Source organism: Scyliorhinus torazame, chromosome 17 (assembly GCF_047496885.1).
Source record: "Scyliorhinus torazame isolate Kashiwa2021f chromosome 17, sScyTor2.1, whole genome shotgun sequence".
Taxonomy (NCBI): domain Eukaryota; kingdom Metazoa; phylum Chordata; class Chondrichthyes; order Carcharhiniformes; family Scyliorhinidae; genus Scyliorhinus; species Scyliorhinus torazame.
This window is the reverse complement of record NC_092723.1, coordinates 162581574-162602855: the sequence shown is the minus strand read 5'-3', so window position 1 is coordinate 162602855 and position 21282 is coordinate 162581574. Positions and strand designations below refer to the sequence as shown.

At 43.6% G+C, this 21282-nt stretch overlaps 1 protein-coding gene across 2 annotated transcripts; it reads right to left on the bottom strand.

Moving 5' to 3' along the window:
• Positions 1 to 420: 420 nt before the first annotated feature.
• On the bottom strand, positions 421 to 20727 carry nptx2a (neuronal pentraxin 2a). Of its 2 annotated transcripts, none has more exons than XM_072481552.1 (5): positions 20011 to 20727; positions 14028 to 14244; positions 12392 to 12636; positions 9672 to 9851; positions 421 to 6790 (listed from the first exon to the last, which is right to left on the bottom strand). In XM_072481552.1, exons 1-5 carry the CDS (start codon positions 20482 to 20484, stop codon positions 6563 to 6565), a joined length of 1344 nt encoding a protein of 447 aa, XP_072337653.1. In that variant the 5' UTR covers positions 20485 to 20727; the 3' UTR covers positions 421 to 6562. The 2 variants fall into 2 exon arrangements, with proteins under 2 accessions (XP_072337653.1, XP_072337654.1); XM_072481553.1 differs by having other exon boundaries at positions 20038 to 20723.
• Positions 20728 to 21282: the final 555 nt, after the last annotated feature.

Here is a 21282-nt window from a genome sequence, read left to right as displayed (position 1 = left end):
GTTTCCTGAGAAAGTATAGGCGCTGTTGTGCTTTCTTAGTGGTAGCGTCGACGTGGGTGGACCAGGACAGATTTTTGGAGATATGTACCCCAAGGAATTTGAAAATGCTAACCATCTCCACCTCGTCCAGTTGATGCTGACTTTTCCCTATCATCAAACCCCTTTCATAAATTTTTAAGGCCTCTAGCAAATTACCCCTTAGTCTTTTCTTTTCTCGGAGAAAAAGACCCTCAACCTGTTCAGTCTTTCCTGATGGTTATAAACTCTCAGTTCTGGTACCATCCTCGGAAATCTGGTTTGCACTTTCTCCATTGTCTGTTACACACTTTATGTGATATGGAGACCAGAACTGTGCATAGCATGCAAAGTCAAAAGAATGAAAGTAAGCCAGAGTGTAAGTGATATATTAATATAATGCTTTCATTTTTATTCAGTTTCTCTTTTTTTTTCCAAAAGATATAACAATCATCTTGATGCAAAAACATCAAATAAACGAGAGGGTTAAAGGCATTAATGGATACAGTTGATGTAATGAAAAAAACGTCACAAAATACAGACTGATAATCTTAAAACCAAAATGCTCCATGAAACTCCAATACCATACAATAAAAGAGATGGCCAGTATTTAATGCAGACAGTAACAGTGGCACACAGTAAACAATTTCACAAAGACAGACAATATGACACAGTCCTGCGGGATGAAGAAAGACACATTTCTTTTGACGGGTGTCTTAAAATAAGAACAATGTGATACAGACAAAGAGTAAAGCATTTAGCAAGCATGAAGTTTGGCTACTTTCAACATGAGCTTCAGACCGTTCAACTGTATTGTTATTCATCCCATTAAGCCAGACACTTTGGGGATGGGATCTCGATGTTGTGCAGTGGTTTAAAAAGGGCGATAGCGAAAGAGCTGTCTGCTTCACCTTGATTCCAACAGAAATAAAAGTCAGGAAATATTTAGGAGTGGTGTTTGAAATCATGAAGTGTTTTTACCAGAGTAGAGCAGGAGAAACTATTTGCAGAGGCAGGCGGCTTTGTAATCAGAGGACGCAGCTTTAAGATAATTGGCTAAAGAACCAGAGGTGAGATGAGGAGAATGTTTTTTCGCAGCAAGCTGTTGAGATCTGGAGTACACCATCTGAAGGGGCAGTGGAAGCAGATTCAATAGTAACTTTCAAAAGGGAATTGGAAAAATACATTAAGGGGAGAAAAATGTCTCCATTGCAGGGCTACGGAAAAGAGCCAGGGGTATAGGACTAATGGATTGGTATCTTCCACAAGAGCTAGAACGGGCCCGGTGAGCTGAATGGTCCACGCTGTAAGATTCTTTATCGTATTTATCACCTGTTTTCTACTATCCTTTTCTTTTGGAAATGCATTAAAGGTTTTGGGAAATATAACATGCACTGGACACTAATACGGGTGCATCAATGAAGAAAGTTACACTAAATTCCTGTCTGCAGTATATTAAAACAGTTTTCAGCCTATGTAACATTGCTTTAACAATTGCATCAACCGGCATGACAGGATATCAATGTGAACACACTGACTGGGGCAGTGAAAATATCGCAAATCTCTAATTTAACTCTGGGCCATTTGAGCAATCCAGAAAATCCTTGGGATTTAGTGTTTCTTATTCACACCCTAACATAGGGAAACTGCTTCCACCGGCAGGAAGGTCAGGAAGCAGAGGACACATCGACATAATCATCAAAAGAGCCAGAGGGCAGATGATAACAAATTCCTTTACGTAGCGAGTTATTGTGGAATGTGCTGCCTGAAAGTGTGGTGGAAGCAGATTCTGAAATCACAGAAAACGCTCAGTGCAGAAGAGGCCCTTCGGCCCATCAAGTCTGCACTGACCTGTGAAAAACATCTAACCTACTACCTAATCCCATTTACCTTCACTTGACCCATAGCCTTGAATGTTATGATGTGTCAAGTGCTCATCCAGGTGCTTTTTAAAGGATGTGAGGCAACCTGCCTCGACCACGCTCTCAGGCAGTGCATTCCAGACCCTCACCGCCCTCTGGGTAAAAACTGTTTCTCCTCACATTCCCCCTAAATCTCCTGCCTTTCGCCTTGAACTTGTGTCCCCTCATGACTGACCCTTCTACTAAGGGGAACAGCTGCTCCCTATCCACTCTGACCATGCCCCTCATAATCTTACACACCTCGATCGTCGCCCCTCAGTCTTCTCTGCTCCAGTGAAAACAACCCAAGCCTACCCAACCTCTCTTCATAACTTAAATGTTCCATCCCTGGCAACATCCAGGTGAAACGTCTCTGCACCCCCTTGAGTGCAATCACATCCTTCCTATAACGTGGCGGCCAGAACTGCACACAGTACTCCAGCTGTGGCCTCACCAAAGTTTTATACAGCTCCAACATGACCTCCCTACTTTTGTAATCTATATGCAAAAAAAATGAAAATGAAATGAAAATCGCTTATTGTCACAAGTAGGCTTCAAATGAAGTTACTGTGAACAGCCCTTAGTCGCCACATTCCGGCGCCTGTTCGGGGAGGCCGGTACGGGAATTGAACCCGCGCTGCTGGCCTGCCTTGGTCTGCTTTAAAAGCCAGCTATTTAGCCCTGTGCTAAACCAGCCCCTCTATATTCAATATATTCAATAGTAACTTTCAAATAGGTGAAAAAGAAAACTTTCCAGAGCTATCGGAAATGTGCAGGGGACTGGGACTAATTAGATAGCTCTTTTGAAAGGCCAGGAGAAGCTAAATGGGCACTTCCTGTGCTTTACGATTCTATGTTTTTAAAAAATTCATTTACAGGATGTGGGTGTCGCTGGTTAGACCAGCATTTATTGCCCATCCCAAGTTGCCCTTCAGAAGATGGTGGTGAGCTGCCTTCTTGAGCCCCTGTTTTTTGCAGCTCAGATTAATATTGCGTGGATTGGTACTAATTGATTAATTAAAGAATTGAACTCCCTTAAAAAGGGTAAATGGCCTGTCCAGAGCTCGTACTACATCATTCGCAGATGGCAAGTCCATGCTTATCTCAGCTGGAAATGCTACAATCGGTCTCAGTGTTGAAGAACAAGGCAAATCAGACACTGTTTCCATTCCTTATCATGTCTCCGTGACCAGAAATGGAAGGTGCGCACCTGTTGGTATCATGCACAACTGGATTGGTGTTAGCTGCGACTCCTCACAAAGTCAAATAGCTGTCAATGTCCAACATCTAGACTCATGCATAATAGACATTTGGGTGCTCCCAGCAAATCTCAGTGCCTTCAGAAAGAGAAGAGAAGACTGGAGAATGAATTTAAGTCCCTTTATATAATTTCTTGTTAAATGATGTTAAGATGTTCTTTTGATCTCATCCCAGAATGTGGGCAGGTAAATCTGTTGGAATAAAACTGGGAACAAACAGCACTGACAAATACCGCCAAAATTTACTAACTTTGCTTTTCTATCTGCTGAACTGTAAAAGGTGCTGCCATCCAATTATTAGTGACTTGTTTGTGCTCCCGTCCAAGAACTATTTCACTATCAGTTGCTATCAGCTCTACCAAGTTCCAGTCACCAAATACGACGCCCCTACATCTTAACTGGTTGGAAAGATTTGTAAACTAAAACCAAGAGCATAAAACATCTTAAAACAAATCCCTTCTACGCTGTTTGTGAAGGTGCATGTTTTATTCCAATCAGCCCCTTTAATCAACAGCGGTAATCTTTCAATGGAGAGTTGCTGCATTGAACTTCATTTAAACTTCACACTTGTTTTTGGCAGGTTGACATCGACATTGTTTCATTCTGAAAATGATTCAATCTGCAACCCCATTGAGTTCGCAGACATCTGGAACTATTTGCCTCTTTCTACTCCTTCCCATTTGAACTGCCCTGCCCGTATTAAAGGCACAGTGAGGAAACTCACAGCATAGAGATCAGAAACTACTGCTTTCAGCAATGAAACCAGGCTGGATTTGATGATGGCACACAAGGCTGGGGATATTAGGATTTGCCTCAGCATCATGGGTGAGAGAGGGTTGGGGGGGATGAAGACAAATCAGCCAGGATTTCTGGTTCCAGTTGAGAACATGCATTGGAGGACAGGATTGGATCTCTCCACGATGCCCTTCAAGAGCGAATGGCCTACCATTGTTTATCGTCTTCGCTCGCAAGTGCAGAATGGCCTTTTGACTGAGATGCTGGTGGTTTACCAGGAGCTAGCTACTGCGCAGACAAAATAAGTCACATCTGAAGGGCAGAGAACAAGCTAGTCTAAAGAATATAAATCTTAACAAGAAAACAAAGTACTTTACTTCCTCTGAGATCTGGATAAAGCACCTTTGGCACAAATCATTTAATAAAGCCACTTAAACTCAGAATAAAACTCATTTAGATCTACAGATTTTCAGTTGACAATTCAATAATGTTTGCTCGTTGAAGCTTATCAATCATCATCCCAATAAATAAAACGATTGGTTGCCTTTTACTCTGTATTTTATGGGAAACAGTAAAGAAATTGTGCTAATTCAACAGAACAAGAAACGTTGTCTTTCCTCAAATATCAGAAATACAAGCAATGGCATGAAAATGTTGTGCTATTTTATCTGGCTGAACTATCGGATTGACCTGTGACTGTGCTAGAAGGAAAAGTGACTGTAAAACAGAGAACATGTTACAGCAGGAAAGTTTCAGTAGCTCTTCTTTGCCCCAGCTGAATCTTTGTGATGCGAAAGTGGGAAAACCTTGTCCGAATCATTGCAGTAGTAATGATGGTGGAAATGTCAATGCTCACCATTTGGCCTACAGTAACATCTGGAATCCATGCGTACCTGGCTAAATGCAAACGTCCAGATGTTGCTGCCCATGCTTCCCCAGAGGGTAAGCTGTTTAAGTCCCACAGATCGAAATCAAGTCAAAATTACTGAACCAACTAGAATTTGCCTGTTTTTGCTATTAGCCTCATAGAAAAAGTTGAATGAGGTATTACTACTACTAATAATAATCTTTTATTGTCACAAGTATGAAGTTACTGTGAAAAGCCCCTAGTCGCCACATTCCGGCGCTAATTCCGGTAAGCCGGTATGGGAATTGAACCCACGCTGCTGGCCTTGTTCTACATTACAAACCAGCTGTCTAGCCCACTGATGGCCCATAAATGGTATTTAAATGGTATATTAATTTCATCATTGCTGCTGGATGACCTCTCTGGCCCTGAAAGACTAATTTTATATTTATGGAATGTTAAGTTTCTCCATTATGATAAAAAATATCTCCATTTAAAAAAAAGTAATATTTTAAGTTATTTTACTTAAACTTCTATCCTTATCCCATTTGTATGTCCGAATCCTTAATTCAATTTCTCAAAAATATAATTAAAAATGAAGAATAATAAGTGCATTTTGACTTCCTGGCTTGCAGTTTGTGAAAATACTTCAATGTGATTGGCTGATTACCCTGCTAGATAATAATCGCTGCTGCTGGAAACTGAGAGATCCCCTTTGCTTGGTGCCAGGTTCAAATTTTAAATTGGGAAAGGATTAACCCAGGACTGATTTGGATCTTTGTGGGCAAGGTTCTTCAATGTCATTGACGATCATCATCGCTTTGCCATTGACTGCAAAATGATGACAAGAGTGCATCAGAACACATGTCAATCAGCATTTGAGAAGTTAACATTCCAGGCAGTAATATCTTCACAGATACTTCTGCATGTCATAAGGAAAGGGACTCACATTTGTACAGCACCTTTAGTGACCTCAGGTTGCCCCGTTGTGCTTTGCAGCCAATGAAGTATTTTTTGAAGTGTGGTTACTGTTATAATGTAGGAAACAGATCAGCCAATTTGACCACAGCAAGTTCCCACAAACAACAATGTGATAATAACCAGATCGCCTACATTTTAGTGAAGTTTGATGAGGGATAACTATTCGGCAGGATACAGGGGATTTCACCCTTATTCATCTTTGAATAATCTTTATTAGTGTCACAAGTAGGCTTACATTAACACTGCAATGAAGTCACTGTGAAAATCCCCTAGTTGCCACATTCTGGCGCCTGTTCGGGTACACTGAGGGAGAATTCACCTAACAAGCACGTCTTTCTGGACTTGTGGGAGGAAACCGGAGCACCCGGAGGAAACCCACGCAGACACGGGAGAACGTGCAGACTGCACACAGACAGTGACCCAAGTCAGGAATCGAACCTGGGACCAATACCGCCACAGGGTCTTTTATATCCACTAAATAATGCAGACAGGACCTCAACTTAATCTCTCTCCTGAAAAATGGTACCTCCAAATGTGAAGCATTTCTTCAATACTACACGGAGAATGTTAGCTTGGGGTTTTTTGTGTCTGGTGTGGGAGCTTGAACCCATGACCTTCTGCCCAATAGGCGAGTGTGCTACCTAATGATATATGGCTGACAGCATTGTGAAGTTTTAAAGACACAAAATAAAATCCCACAGTCAGTGCACCCTCCCAGGAAGTGCAAACCCAGCTGGGGAAAAAAAGAATATATGTTTTAACCATATCACAGAAAGTTGTCTGTACGAAAAGAAAGCGGCACTTATGTGAATCCTGACCAGTGATCAGGAACTAACCAAGCGCTCCTGGCAAGTCTCCAGTGGCAATTTCGTTGCTCCACCATTCACAACCACATTGTTTTCAATCCAGGGAATGACATTGCCAGCCAGGTTGGCAGAACAGTTGGCTATGCTTCTGATAACATCCGAGGTGAGAATGCGGTCCCAGATATTGAAGTGGCTGAGTTCTCCAACAAATGCCTGCGTTGCATCGAACCTCCCTCCGACTGTGTCCTAAATTGGAACAAATTTACATACAAATGTAAGCAAAGAAAGGGAATATTCAATAAACAGGGAGATACTGAGAGGAAGCGAGAAACCCTGGTAATGCATCTCCACGGGTTTCATGAAGGTGGTGGGACAGATGGACAAGGTGGTCAAAAAAGCCTATGGAATGCTTTCCTTTATTGGGTGAGGTACTGACTACAAAAGCAGGGATGTAGTGACGGAGCTGTATAAAACACTGGTTAGAACACAGCTGGAGGTTTGTGTACTGTTCTAGGCACCACATTACAGGAAGGACATAATTGCTCTGGAGAAAGTGCAGAGGAGATTTACAAGAATGTTGCCAGGGCTTGAAAATTGCAGCTATGAGGAAATTGGATAGGCTCGGGGTGTTTTCCTTCAATTAGAGAAGGTTAAGGGGGTGACCTAATTGAGGTGTACAAAATTATGAAGGGTCGAGACAGGGGAGACAGAAAGACTTGTTTCCTCTAACCGAGGGGTCAATTACCGGGAGCATAGATTTAAAGTGATTGGCAGATAGGTTAGCGGGTACAGGAGGAAACACCTTCACCCAGAGGGTGGTGGCTGTATGGAATTCACTGCCGAAGTTGGTGGTTGAGGCTGAAAAGCTCCACCCAATTTTTAAAAAAGGTACCTGGATCAGCATCTGAAGTGCTGGAACCTGCAAGGATACGGACCAGGTGCAAGAAAGAGGGGTTAAAATGAGTGGCTAGTTTATTTTTTCTCTTTTTGGGGCAGTGCAGACACGATGGGCTGAATGGCCTTTTTCCGCACCATAACTTTTCAATCTTTCTAAATCATTGCTGCAATGAATTCAATACAGTTCTCAATGTATTCTCGATTGCTATGACGTTAGTGTTTGTTTTAGTGTTGCAGTTTACGAGTTCCAAATTGGCAGACTTTGTGCCTTGGATTTCTCAGCTGTGTGAATAAATTTAATAGTTCATAGGAACAGGAGCAGTCCATTCAGCCCCTTTAGTCTAGTCCACCATTCATTGACGTAATGGCTAATGTGCACTTCAACACCATTCGCCTGCCTTTGCTTGTTATTCTTGATCCTATGTCCTGTCAAAGCTCATGCCTCTAGTCATTTACAGCAATGTTTGATTGTTGCTCACATTTTCTTTTCTCTTATATTCTGCCTGCGAGACTATTCAAAACAGGCATCATTGAGTGAAGACATTCTTCCTAATGTACATCATGTAATTTCTCTGTCACATGTTTACATTTCTTCCTCATGATCCTATCATAGAATCATAGAAACCCTACAGGACAGAAAGAGGCCATTTGGCCCATCGAGTCTGCACCGACCCTCCGAAAGAGCACCCTACCTCAGTCCAATTCCCCGCCCAATCCCCGTAACCCCACCTAACCTTTTGGACACTAAAGGGGTCATTTAGCATGGCCAATCCACCTAACTTGCATATCTTTGGACTGTGGGAGGAAACCGGAGCATCCGGAGGAAACCCACGCAGACACGGGGAGAACATGCAGACTCCACACAGGCAGTCAACCAAGGTCGGAATTGAACCCGGGTCCCTAGCACTGTGAGAAAGCAGTGCTAACCACTGTGCCACCATGTTGCCCCTAATGTGAAAGAATATTATGGATGTATATTCACATCCATTTAATATTTATGTAGGTTGAAAATCCACTAATAACCATCTTCCTATCAAACTCTCTTCAGTGTTACATGTGAATAGATGATGCAAAGGTTTTGGTCAATGAGCAATGCTTTCTATGCAACAATGTTAAGTTGCAGTTACCAATTGTTTGATCAGTTACTAAGCCAATGTCATTTTATTTGCTGCAAACTCTGCTCCTATTAATTTTTTTCTTAGGCAATAAATTGGTCCATTTTTGTTTTCAATAATCAGCCTGGTTCTCCATTTTGCCGACAGCCCGGGGGTTTCCCGACGGCGTGGGGTTGCCCCACAATGGAAAATCCCATTGACCAGCCGGAGAAATGGAGAATCCCGACGGCATGTCGCACCAGAAATCTGGTGCGGTGGGACGGAGAAACACGCCCATTTTATCTTTGCCAATATTGTCCATATCTCATGAATGAATAAACAAAATACAACTGGAAGTCAAACACTGATCTCCCATAGGGATCCATTCAATACTCATTCCATTTCAACTGTCTTCCATACCCTGTTTCATATTGTAACTCATTTTGCATCCAGTCCCATATTTTGTCCTGGATTTATTAGATGTCTTTCATGTGGAACCTTTGCAAAAGCTTTCTGAAAGCCCAAATAAACTATGTCCCAGAGAGTTACGATATCAGCTTTATATGTTACATCCTCAATGATGTCAAGTGGGTTTCTCAGATGAGGATCTGCCTCTTAATTCCACACTCGCTCGACATGAGGTGAAGAAAGCCATGGCAATGGAGTGCTCTGGGTGCCATAGTTACCTGTTTCGTCCGGGAATACTGCACTTCCTACATGTCTCAAATTGCTGATCACCTGAATATAAATGTTACGATCAAAAAGAAATCCTGTGTTAAATAACTTTTTTTCAAGAATGATGTATAACTCTTACGTATTTCAGCTGATCCTGACATCACTATCTCAGTGGATGTTAGATGCGGAGGCCATGCTTTGTTTTTATAAGTTTAGAGTATCCAGTTCTTTTTTTCCAATTAAGGGACAATTTAGCGTGATCAAGCACCTACCCTGCACATCTTTTTGGGTTGTGGGGTGAGACCCAGGCAGACACGGGGAGAATGTGCAAACTACATAGAGACAATGACCCGGGGCCGGGATCGAACCCGGGTCCTCAGCGCCATGAGGCAGCAGTGCTAACCACTGCGCCACCGTGCCGCCATCAAAGGCCACTGTTATATACATACAGAGACACTCACCTGCTCCTGTCCCAATATCAGGTCACCACCTGCTTTGATGGGATGCCAAGGTGCCAGATTCTCCCCCGTGCCACGCAATTGGCCATCTTGATAAGCCTCCCACATGCCATCCCTGGTGGTCCATGTTATGCAAATGTGATGCCACTTTCCATCATTAATATTCATGGGCATTTGGGCTACCTGTGAACAAGATACAGAGGATAAGGTCACTGATTCACTCAAGGGTTTATTTTCATGTGTAGTTCAAACATTTAGGGCATAATGTACCCGAATGGGAACAGAGTCCCATAACGAACATGTTTAGCCGGGTGTTTCCCAGTGCTCGGAGAGCCGAGAACCCCATGCTAGCAAACAGGACCCTGCTCCCATTTGGGTAGATTCGAGGCTCAGCAGGGTACTCCCCGATGAGGCTGCATTTCATCCCGTTTCCGGCACTGAGGTGTTCCGGAGAGCAGAGACATTTTTAAACGCCGTACCAATCTCCCAACCCCCTGATGCGACCCCCGAATCCCCCAAAGCCACAGCTCACCGATAAGAGCGCCTTCAGCACCCCCCACCACACCCCCTTCACCTGTATAGGGTACCCCCGGCCTGATCTCTGCCACCAGTTTGGCACTTTGGTACTGCCAGCCTGCCACTGCCATGGTGCCACTGCCATGGTGCCAGGCTGGTGGTGCCTGGGTGATACCAGCAGTGCCAGGGTGCCACCCTTCCCAGAGGACAAGCACCTTGGAGCTAAGCTTGACCCTAAGCTTGGTGAAAGATATCAGGGTTAAAGGAGCATCTTGAAAAGGGAGAGAAGAGAGAGCTAGAGATGCAGACCACTTCAGGGAGAGAAAATTGGCGATGTTTAAGAGGCCAGAACTGGAGGAACGAGAGACTTCAGAGGGTTGTAGGGTTGGAGGATGTGACAGAGATAGGAAGGTGCAAAGATTTGGAAACATGGATGGGAATATTAAATTCAAGGTGTTGCCAAACTGGGATCCAAGCACAGGATGCTGGACGATTGAAACGTCAGGTTTACGGAAAATATAAGGTGGAAGGCTGGCCAGGAGAGTATTCGAATCAACCAGGCCAGTTACAAAGGCATGGTTGGGGGTTTCAACAACAGCTAAACTGAGATTTCTTCAGTGGTAACGGGGGCAGAAGCTCGTCTGAGGATCCAATAGGTTACTATGGTTGTGAATGGGCTTGCTGAGCCTCATATAATGTCTAGGGTGTGGACTGGAGTGGTAGCTAAGGCACAGAGTTGGTGGCAAGGACTGAAATCAATGATTTTGATTTTCCCGAGCTTAAAGTATGATCACTTTGGCAAGGCAGCTGAAGTTGACAACTCACTAACAGTTACAACATACAGAGGATAAAGGGTAAAAATTGGTCCAAATAATGTACTGTTTGTGGTAACTTGAGACCACAAAGCAGGTAGTCGAATGTGTTGTTTAATAGAAGGAACTTCTTTATATAGATAAATAACAAAGTTTGACAATAACAGTAACTCAGTAGAACAGTAATAACAGCGGTAACTATGAAACCACGAGCACGAGTTGTTCTTCCAGGTCACTGTCTTGCAGACGAAAAAGGCCGCACATTCTCAGAACCCACAACACACTGGGATTTGGACTCCCGCTGTGCCATAGAATTATAGAATCCTAACAGTGCAGAAGGAAGCCATTGGGCCCATCGAATCTGCACCGACCCTCCAAAAGAACACCCCACCCAGGTCCACGCCCTTGCCCCAATCCAGGAAGCCCACCCAACCTTTGGACACTAAGAAGCAATTTAGCATGGCCAATCCACCTATGGTAGCACCATGGTAGCACAGTGGTTAGCATTGTTGCTTCACAGCTCCAGGGTCCCAAGTTTGATTCCCGGCTTGGGTCACTGTCTGTGCGGAGTCTGCACGTTCTCCCCGTGTCTGTGTGGATTTCTTCCGGGTGCTCCGGTTTCCTTCCACAGTCCAAAGATGTGCAGGTTAGGTGGATTGGCCATGCTAAATTTCCCTTAGTGTCCAAAATAAGTTGGATGGGGTAACTGGATTAATGGGATAGGGTGGAGGTGTGGGCTTAAGTGGGGTGCTCTTTCCAGGGGACAGTGCAGACCCAATGGGCTGAATGGCCTCCTTCCGCCCTGTAAATTCTATGATTCTATGAGCAGCATATTTTGGAGTGTGGGAGGAAACCCACACAGACACGAGGAGAATGTGCAAACTCCACATAGACAGTCACCGGAGGTCGGAATCGAACCCAGGTCCCTGGTGCTGTGAGGCAGCAGTGTTAATCACTGTGCCACCATGCTGCCCTCCTCGAACATAATATGGAGCCACCATTTACAATATGTAGTCATCATTTAATAGCTTAGATGGTTTTCATAACTTTGTGGCATTCTCAATGTGCTTTACAAAAGAAAGATTCAGAGTTAGGGGAGAAGACAATGGATGTATAGTAATGTAAAGAATATAAGGAAGCTTTGAAGGTAGGGTGAGAAATGAACCAGCAAAGCAGAGGAGTTTAGGATCAATGGCTGGAGTCAGAATTATCTATTCCATAAGTTTACAAAGATGAAAACCTTCATTCTTAAAATGGCCCACGTTTCAAAATGGCAATGAAATGTTTGACTAAAAACGTCAATATATCACTTAAATCTATTTTAACACATGTAAATGTTCAATCATTTATATGATCAATTATCTCTGTGTGCCATATGGAAGACATGATATATACCTTGTCATTGATAAGAAGTTCAATTGGATTTTTTCCCCATTCAATGAGCACAATTTCATTAGCTTGTCCGGACACAGCATACGAGAAGGGTGTTCCAATACCAGACGATGCCCTGGACCGGATCCACATGCACACAGTGAAGGCATACATCTCAGGGAGACTCTTCTTTATCCTGGCAAACAGATAATTTGTTCGCAAAGGCAGTGCCACCTTGAAATCATCGGGTGACTTAAAGCCACTGCTCTCTATTGGGGGCAAATAATCAATGATTAAAAACTTCTTTTTTTAAATTTGTCAGATGCAGATTATATTTTGAGAAGATTCTGGAACCTCAAAGCAACATTTCTGAACAATTGTTTACAAAATATTTGTAATTTCAAAAGATATTAGATCCTGAACAACTGGATGCCATTGTACAAAGGATTGTCTTATTTTGTATCAGTCATTCTACTTGCTGATTTATATACCTCAAGGTCAGGACTGCATAATGCTACAGAGAACAAAGGGGCATTAATTCATTGCATTTAAGCCATTGAAAGTACTCTGCCATCCAAGGCTCGGTGATTTGAGATGTACTTGCGGTGGTTATATTGTCACCTTGTTAAAAAAAGAACCTACATTTATGCAACCCCTTTCACAACCTCAGGACAACCCAAAGCACTTTGCTGTTAACAAACTACTTTTGACGTGTTGTTACGGTTGCAACGTAGGAAAGGCGGCAGCCAATTTGTGCACAGCAAGTTCCAACAAACAACAATCTGATAAGGACCAGCTGATCTACTTTTGTTATATTGATTGAACGACAAATATTTGTCAGGCAACCAGGGATATTGCATCTATTCTTTGAAATAGTCTTCAAGGATTTCTATGTCCACCTGAGAGGGCAGACTGGGCCTCAGTTTAAGGTTTCAAGTGAAACCAGTCGTAACGCGCATGCGCGAGTTTGCGCCGGCCGTAGCGTGCATGCGCAGACCCGTGGCGCCCGTTTGACACCAGTATCGGCAGCTGGAGCTGCGTGAGTCACTCCAGTGCTATGTTGGCCCCCTGTAGGGCGCAGGATCCTGGGGGCCTGTTGACTCCATCGTAAAATGCGACGCCGTTTACGATGGCGTCAACACTTAGCCTCGGGATCAGAGTATCCCGTCCGGTACCTCCAACAATGAAGCACTCCCTCAATATTGCACTGGAGTGCAGTGGACCCTTGATTATGTGCTCAAGACCCTGAAGTGGAATTTGAACCCACAAACTTCAAGAGTACTAGGCACTGAGCTAAAACTGTAAGTAAATCATGACAGACAACATTCCATTCAAGCTTTTAACCAAGATTATGTTAATATTCATAATTAATATGAATATAATAGTTGGCAATTAAGACTTGGAACAAACCAACAATTTCTAATGTTTGGTCCTGCAGGACTGTGCATTGGCACAATTTGTAGATTGGGATTTCTAGTTTTAGTGTAAATCAATAACTGGCTGAAGAAGATAAAAATAAGACCTTGAAGGGCAATTCTCCTGTTTATCTTATTAGGTCAAATGCGTTTTCACTTTAAATAATCTAAATAAGCATTATTTTAAAATAATCAGAAGTTATTGATTCAAGACGGATAGTCCAATAACTTTGTTCAGTTAATACCTTTCTCTAATTCAGTAACCCTTTCATGCAATGCATTGAGAGCAGACTCTGTCTTGTAACGGTGGGCGGCAGTCTCATTCAGAAGAACGTATTTGTCATCCTCGAGCTCAGAGACTTTGTTCAACAGTTGACTTTCTAAATCCCCGAGCTTTCTCTGAAGCTGTTCACGGAGGTCACTGGGGAACGCATGGTTGGAAAGATCAGGACGTGTCTGTTGCTGTTGCAAAATAAAACACAGACCATAAGCACTGAGAACTGAACCATGATCAATCAGCTTCAAAGCATGGGCTTACTCACTAACTTAATGTACATTGCTACATTCTGTACTTTCACTATCCTCTAGCTTACAAATTTTCAAACCAAAGTCATCATATTTATCTATTTATTGACTTAGTAATGGATTATTCCCACTGCTGCAACATAATAATGTTAAAAAATAATTTACTACGTCAGCAGTGTTTTCTTCTAGGTAATTACCACTTTTGGAATTTAGGATACCCAGAATATATCAATATTTGCAGAAGGTTCCTGGAAGGCCATCAATATTTTGCAAATGGGGTCCTCCATATATAATTCCATGAAAATCATTGGTCTTGTTGACAGTGCAAGGGTTGGGAAATGTATTGCACAGAGAATTACAGCAGGCTGGGAGTATGTTGTACCACTGAACAGGCTGCCACTGTAATAACACATGATATTCTATTTTTCACCTTAGTGATCTGTCCCCTTGGAATGTTGTTATTAAGAGCGCACATGTTCCATTACTGACTCCAGTTATTCCCCCACCCCTGCTGGTGCTAATTGATAGGCACTGGCATTTGCAACACAGTTTCACACCGAGCAACAAGGACCGGTTGAATGTTTTTATTCCATTAAATATGACTTTTGTGTCAGTTCTCTAATTGCTAAAGCGTTTTAAATTACATAGTCTGATTTTCCAACACAAGTACTTAACGAACCTAGATTGCCTGATATCTTCATGGAGACATTCATCAGTTTAAAATTAAGTGACTCAGTGGGCAAAGACATTTTGATACAGACAAGCTAAGCTCTAGTTTGCTAATATCAAATAAGTCAGACCTAGATCATTAGTAGAAAGCATGTGAATGGTTAAGCCATACTCTCCTTTATTGGATTAAAGCATTAATAGAACGCTTAGCCTTTCGAAGTGAAATTATTATCTATCATTTAGCTTTCAGGTTTCTCTACATAACACATTTGGTTGATCACAAAACTGCCCAATATACAAGGCTGCCCTTAATGTAGTGAATTTTATGCAGTAGAGTGGTTGGAGAAGTAATTATGTGGGCCAAGTACAGTTTAAATCAGAGTAAATTAATCTATTCCAGATTAGGTTTGGGAGAACTGGGTGCTTAGGTTACGTGCGCATTGCAAATTAATGTCTATCAATTTTGTTCAATGCTGTAAGTGTACACCATAGAACCATAGAATTCCTACAGTGCAGAAGGAGGCTATTCAGCCCATCAAGTCTGCACCGACCCTCTGAAAGAGCGCCCTAGCTAAACTCACTCCCCCACCCGATCCCAGTAACCCTATAACCCCACATAACCTGCACATCTTTGGACACTAAGGGTCAATTTGGTATAGCCAATCCACCTAACCTGCATATCTTTGGACTTACACCTTGCTTGAAAATAATTTATCACTTGATTGTGTTTAGGTTTTTGTGAAAAGGTAATCTTTTAAGCACATTTTCTCAAATTTCACACGTGTAATCGTTCAGAAATTATGTTAAATGGACTAATAGTAAACTTAGTAAACTACAATAATATTGAACAGACTACTTTAATATTGAACGAACTACATACACTATGTAATAAACAAAGCACATTATAAATGTTGCAGGTAACATTATATAAAAACCATAAGGATAAAAAGGAAAGACAGTAATTTGTATTTTATGTAAAACAGCTGGTATGAAATTAAAGTTGGAGAAGTCATTTAAATTCAGTTAAATCAAGAGAATATCAACACATCTGTTCAAGAAATTATTAATAAACATTAGACTCATGTCAGAAAGGCGCCTATGTAAACATTTTAATCAGAACATTCTGCTAAAATGTCCAATTTTCTTGAGAATGCCATGTTTAATGTTTATACAGAATAAAATAATTGTCAGAATTGTCATTCACTGGTTAAAATTCAATGTAGATTAAAACGAATAAATGTATAATCGATGAAGACTGTACTGCATTCTTCCAAAATTGTCTTCTAAATCCAATCATTGTGGGCGGGATCGCTTTTTAACAAATTTGCATATTAGATCGAGACAGCGAAGCTCACTCTAATATGCACTCCCACTATCTACACAGGCATCGGGATCTAATTCCTTCACGTTGGAGACCTCAGGCAAGTGCTGATCAGTGCTGGTCTCCACAAATGGAGACCAGGTGGAGCAGCACGGTAGCCTTGTGGATAGCACAATTGCTTCACAGCTCCAGGGTCCCAGGTTCGATTCCGGCTTGGGTCACTGTCTGTGCGGAGTCTGCACATCCTCCCCGTGTGTGCGAGGGTTTCCTCCGGGTGCTCCGGTTTCCTCCCACAGTCCAAAGATGTGCAGGTTAGGTGGATTGGCCATGATAAATTGCCCTTAGTGTCCAAAATTGCCCTTCGTGTTGGGTGGGGTTACTGGGTTATGGGGATAGGGTGGCGGTGTTGACCTTGGGTAGGGTGCTCTTTCCAAGAGCCGGTGCAGACTTGATGGGCCGAATGGACTCCTTCTGCACTGTAAATTCTATGAAGCACTCATGGGGGTCTCCCAGGGGTTTGGAAGCCCCCAGGCAAATGGGCAGGATGGCACCTGAGCACTGTTGAGGTGGCTGGGGCACTGCTGGGCTGGCAGTCCCATGCTTGCATAGTTCCCACAATGGGATAGGGCCAGGGGTGCCCTGTGCTGCCCCCCTCCCCCCCCCCCCCCCCCCCGGAGGATCCTTTATAGGTGAGCTGGTGTTTGGGGGTTGGGCCTGGAGGTCAAGAGATTGGGATGCCATTTAAAAATGTGAAAACTTAATGTGGTCTCATTGGGGAGTTCCCCACTGAAGCCCTCAATCTACCCAAATGGTAGATAGCATGGTGTTTCTCAGCACTCTGAGCACTAAGAAACATCCGGCTAATCGTGTGCGCGCTATGGGAATGTTTCCATTCAGGTAGATCACGACCGTTGCCGCACCACATTCTTTACACCAAAATTAATTAGTTCACATTTCTCTGCATTAAAATTTCAAACCTGCCCGCCTATTGCACCAAACTGCCTATGACCTTTTGAAGTTTTACACTATCCTCCTCACAGCTCATAATACTTCCAAAAGTTTAGTATGCAAAAAAGGTGAATTTGTATACCAAGGTCTAGGTTATTGATATGCATCAGGAAGAATAGTTACTCTAACAGTGACCAGTGGGAAACATCACTATACATCTTTCTGCAATCTGAAAAATAACTGGCAACCATTGTTTCTTGTTATTCAGGCAACTTTGTATCCATGTTGCTACTGTCCCATTTATTCCAGGAGCTCTAACTTTGCTCAGGAGTCTGTTGTGTGATACTTTGTCAAATATATTTTGGAAGTCCATGCACACCATAGGGACAGCATGGTAGCATTGTGGATAGCACAATTGCTTCACAGCTCCAGGGTCCCAGGTTCGATTCTGGCTTGGGTCACTGTCTGTGCAGAGTCTGCACATCCTCCCAGTGTGTGCGTGGGTTTCCTCCGGGTGCTCCGGTTTCCTCCCACAGTCCAAAGATGTGCAGGTTAGGTGGATTGGCCATGATAAATTGCCCTTAGTGTCCAAAATTGCCCTTAGTGTTGGGTGGGGTTACTGGGTTATGGGGATAGGGTGGAGGTGTTAACCTTGGGTAGGGTGCTCTTTCCAAGAGCCGGTGCAGACTTGATGGGCTGAATGGCCTCCTTCTGCACTGTAAATTCTATGATAAAAACCACATCAACAGCATTACCCTCATCGAGCCTGTCATTGACCTCATCAGACAATTGAAACAAGTTAGTTATCTGCAATGTATCCTTAATAAATCTATGCTGTCTTTCCTTAATTAATCTGCATTTGCTCAAGTGACTATTAATTTTGTCCCAAGGTATCATTTATAGAAGTTTCTCTGCAATAAAGGTTAAATTGACTGGCCTGTGGTTGCTGGGCTTATCATTTTTGAAAATGCTATTACATTTGCAACTCTCCAGCCTCTGGCACCACCCATGAGACTGAAGAAAATTTGAAATAAATTTGTGTAGTGCCTTCCCAATTTCCACTCTCACTTCCCATATTATCCTTGCATGTATCTCATTCTGTCCAAGTGCCTTATCAATTTTAAGTACAGGTAGTCTACCTAATACCTTCTTCTTATCAATTTTAAAACCTGCAGGAGTCTGAATGACATCCTCTTTCATTATGGCCTGCACAGCACCTTCTTCCTGGGTAAAGACAAATGCAAAGGACATCGGCCTTAATTAAAATTAATACGCCGGCCATGCCTCCATGTTTATATCCTTTCTTTGATTACTAATCGACCCTACTCCTCCTTTTAGCACCCTAGTGGAAAACAACTGATCTATTTCACCAACACCAACACTTCCCCCATTCCAGTACCACCACCCCGGAGTTCTCTTCAATTGATGGACACACACAACTGATTCCTAGTAAATTATTAATACAAGTGTCTTTAACTCAACCTTCCTCTTCAAATCAATGTTGTTCATTTGGTTAATATGGCAATTATTGCAGTGAAACTAATGCCATACGCGAGCAGATCCACCATTGATAATGACTTCGTCTCAAACTACTTGTCTGGTGCTGTCTTTGTTTCATGGTGTGCTGGAAGGACTACTCAAGTAAGTCTTGTTTTATTGTTTGGCACAAGAGTCAGAACACTATGTCTTGCTTACTATGAGTGCGCTACCCGAAAAGATGGCAAAACAAATTCTATAGTAACTTGCAAAAATGAATCCGATAAATACTTGAAGGGGAGAAAAATTTCAGGACTACGGAACAAAGACTGAAAAATGTGATTAATTGAATAGTTATTTCAAAGACTAAGCACTGTGGGCCGAATGGCTTCCTTCTGTGCCGGAAGGTTCTATGATTACAAAGCCAGAGCAAGTCGTTTTGAGATGATATTGTTCTTAGTGATTAATTTTCAATGGGAAACAAACAGTGAGTTTCTGCTCATCTTTAAAGAGACACATTAGCTGATGGTACGTGTTGGGTCAGAGTCTGTCGCTGTTAATACTCAGTTCCATCGGTGTCACTGGCAAACATGCCCCGTGCCTCTGAAAGTGCATCAGACAGACATATGTTATCGGTCTAGAAGTCTAGGAGTCTTGGGGCGGCTGAAAGATTCCCTCTCACTTAAAGAGGAACACTCATCTATATTTCCCCTTCTTGTTTCGCCCTATTCTCAAATTGCTTTCATTAAAAACACACCCACCCACCCATACACACATAGTGCGCTGTGTATCACATCCTAAAGAGTGGCCGGGAGTTTAGTTCACAGAGCTGGAGGTTCAGCACCAAGGACAGCTCCGGCTACAGACTTTCGGTTCGGCACCAAGGACAGCTCCAGTCATTGACACCAAGGACAAGCTCCGGCTACAGACTCTCGGTTCGGCACCAAGGACAGCTCCGGCTATTGCCTCTCTGCGGCGTTGGTCAGTTCAGCACCGCGGACAGCTCCACTCCCCGGGACCGCTGTGGGCGATGGCCGAAGGAGCAAATGTGAACGCCCGGAGGGGAAACGGTCCAATTGAGCCGTGATGATCATTCCTGCCCAGAGTGCTCAACCTCGCCCAGCCTGACTCCAAATCTGTGACACACACTCCGAAACGCAGCTGGCTCAAAGAGCCTATCCCGACTCTACCAGAAACTGGAGCACATCAGGACACTTCCAGAGAGCTCGGCAGAGGGAAAAGAATAACACGGTGAGAGGTGCGGGCTGACAACTCTTACATGTCTTTACCTGTGGGCTTGAAGTTGTTGATCTTACCTCCAGGCTCCCCAGTCTATCCTTCAGCGCCTGTATTGCTCGACCCAGATGGTCGACCACTTCGCTGTGGTCCCGGGGGAGGTCGCCCATGGTGTCTTTGCCATTCGCTTTATCGCTCGGTTTCCTCCGGTTCCCCTTGTACTTGGTTTCCAGCTGGACGCCCTCGCACCTGGTCAGCTTGCTGGTCAACTCCTTGATGGTCTCCTTTTGGTTGCCCATGGTCTCCTTCTGCTGCAGGATGGTCTCCCTCAGGTGCATCACCGTGGCCCGGAGGTCCTGCTCCTGGGGTGTGTTAACCTGAGCGGCCGCAGGGGGCACCGGGCATGTGGGGTCTGCATCGAACGGTATGGAGGTGCAGATGAAGCGGGTGGCCTTCGAGTCGTGGGCCGGTGTCGTGGAGCTGATGCCGGTAACGAGAAGAGCGGCGGCAGCCAGCAGAAGCAACATGCTGGTGGCGACCAGATAGTTAGTTCCGAGTGAGGCAGCAACTCCACCCGGCTGTGGGAATGAGGGAGCCGCGGTGGGAGAGGGTTGCAACTGGCGGTGCGATCACACCCCGAAGCCGATTAATGCTCTTGCCGCCTTCATCCGCGCCTATTTATTGGTGGGAAAAGATTTTGCGTCAGCTAGCCTCCAAGGAATGAACGAGATCCGGATAGTTGCAGCTCCGCCCCTGTGTCGGTTTCCACATCAGTCATGTTGCAATATCCGAGCAGCCAGGGCAGGAAACACGCGAATGCCTCCCAGCCCCCAGCCAAACCCACACCACCATTCACTTACTGCTTCACCTCCATTCCACACTCACCTCCACTTGCATCATCATTGAACGACATGGAGCTGATGAAGAGTTTACTCATGGGAGTTCAATAAAAATAGGTTAACGGTCTCTTTGAACAATTACCCGACGAGTCAACCCCCACTTGGTCCATTCGCCCAGGTTAACATTACCTGGTGAGTTAGTATCTACTTTGGGTTCGAGCTAAGAAACGGCGGATGTACTGTTACACAACTGGGTAAATTTTAATAAACCACCTATCGTAGGAAAGACATTGAGGTACGAATTTGCAAGCAAATTCCTGAGAGGTGCAAGAATTATAGAATAGTTCTAATGGGGGATTGTAGTGATTCCAGTGTGGACGGGGGTACAGATAGTATGAATGGCGTCGGGGGAGGGGGAGTTTCTAAAGCGTATTCAGGAGAATTTTCCATATCAGTATGTTTCCAGTCCAACAAGGAAGGAGGAAT

Bases quoted from the DNA above. Each gene is read 5' to 3' on its own strand.
- nptx2a (XM_072481552.1), bottom strand. From the start codon at position 20,484: ATGTTGCTTCTGCTGGCTGCCGCCGCTCTTCTCGTTACCGGCATCAGC. The intron at 12,637-14,027 runs GTATTAACTGAA...TGCCCCCAATAG, and splicing joins GGTTACTGAATTAGAGAAAG to AGAGCAGTGGCTTTAAGTCA. The intron at 6,791-9,671 runs GTGAGTGTCTCT...GTTCCAATTTAG, and splicing joins TGATATTGGGACAGGAGCAG to GACACAGTCGGAGGGAGGTT.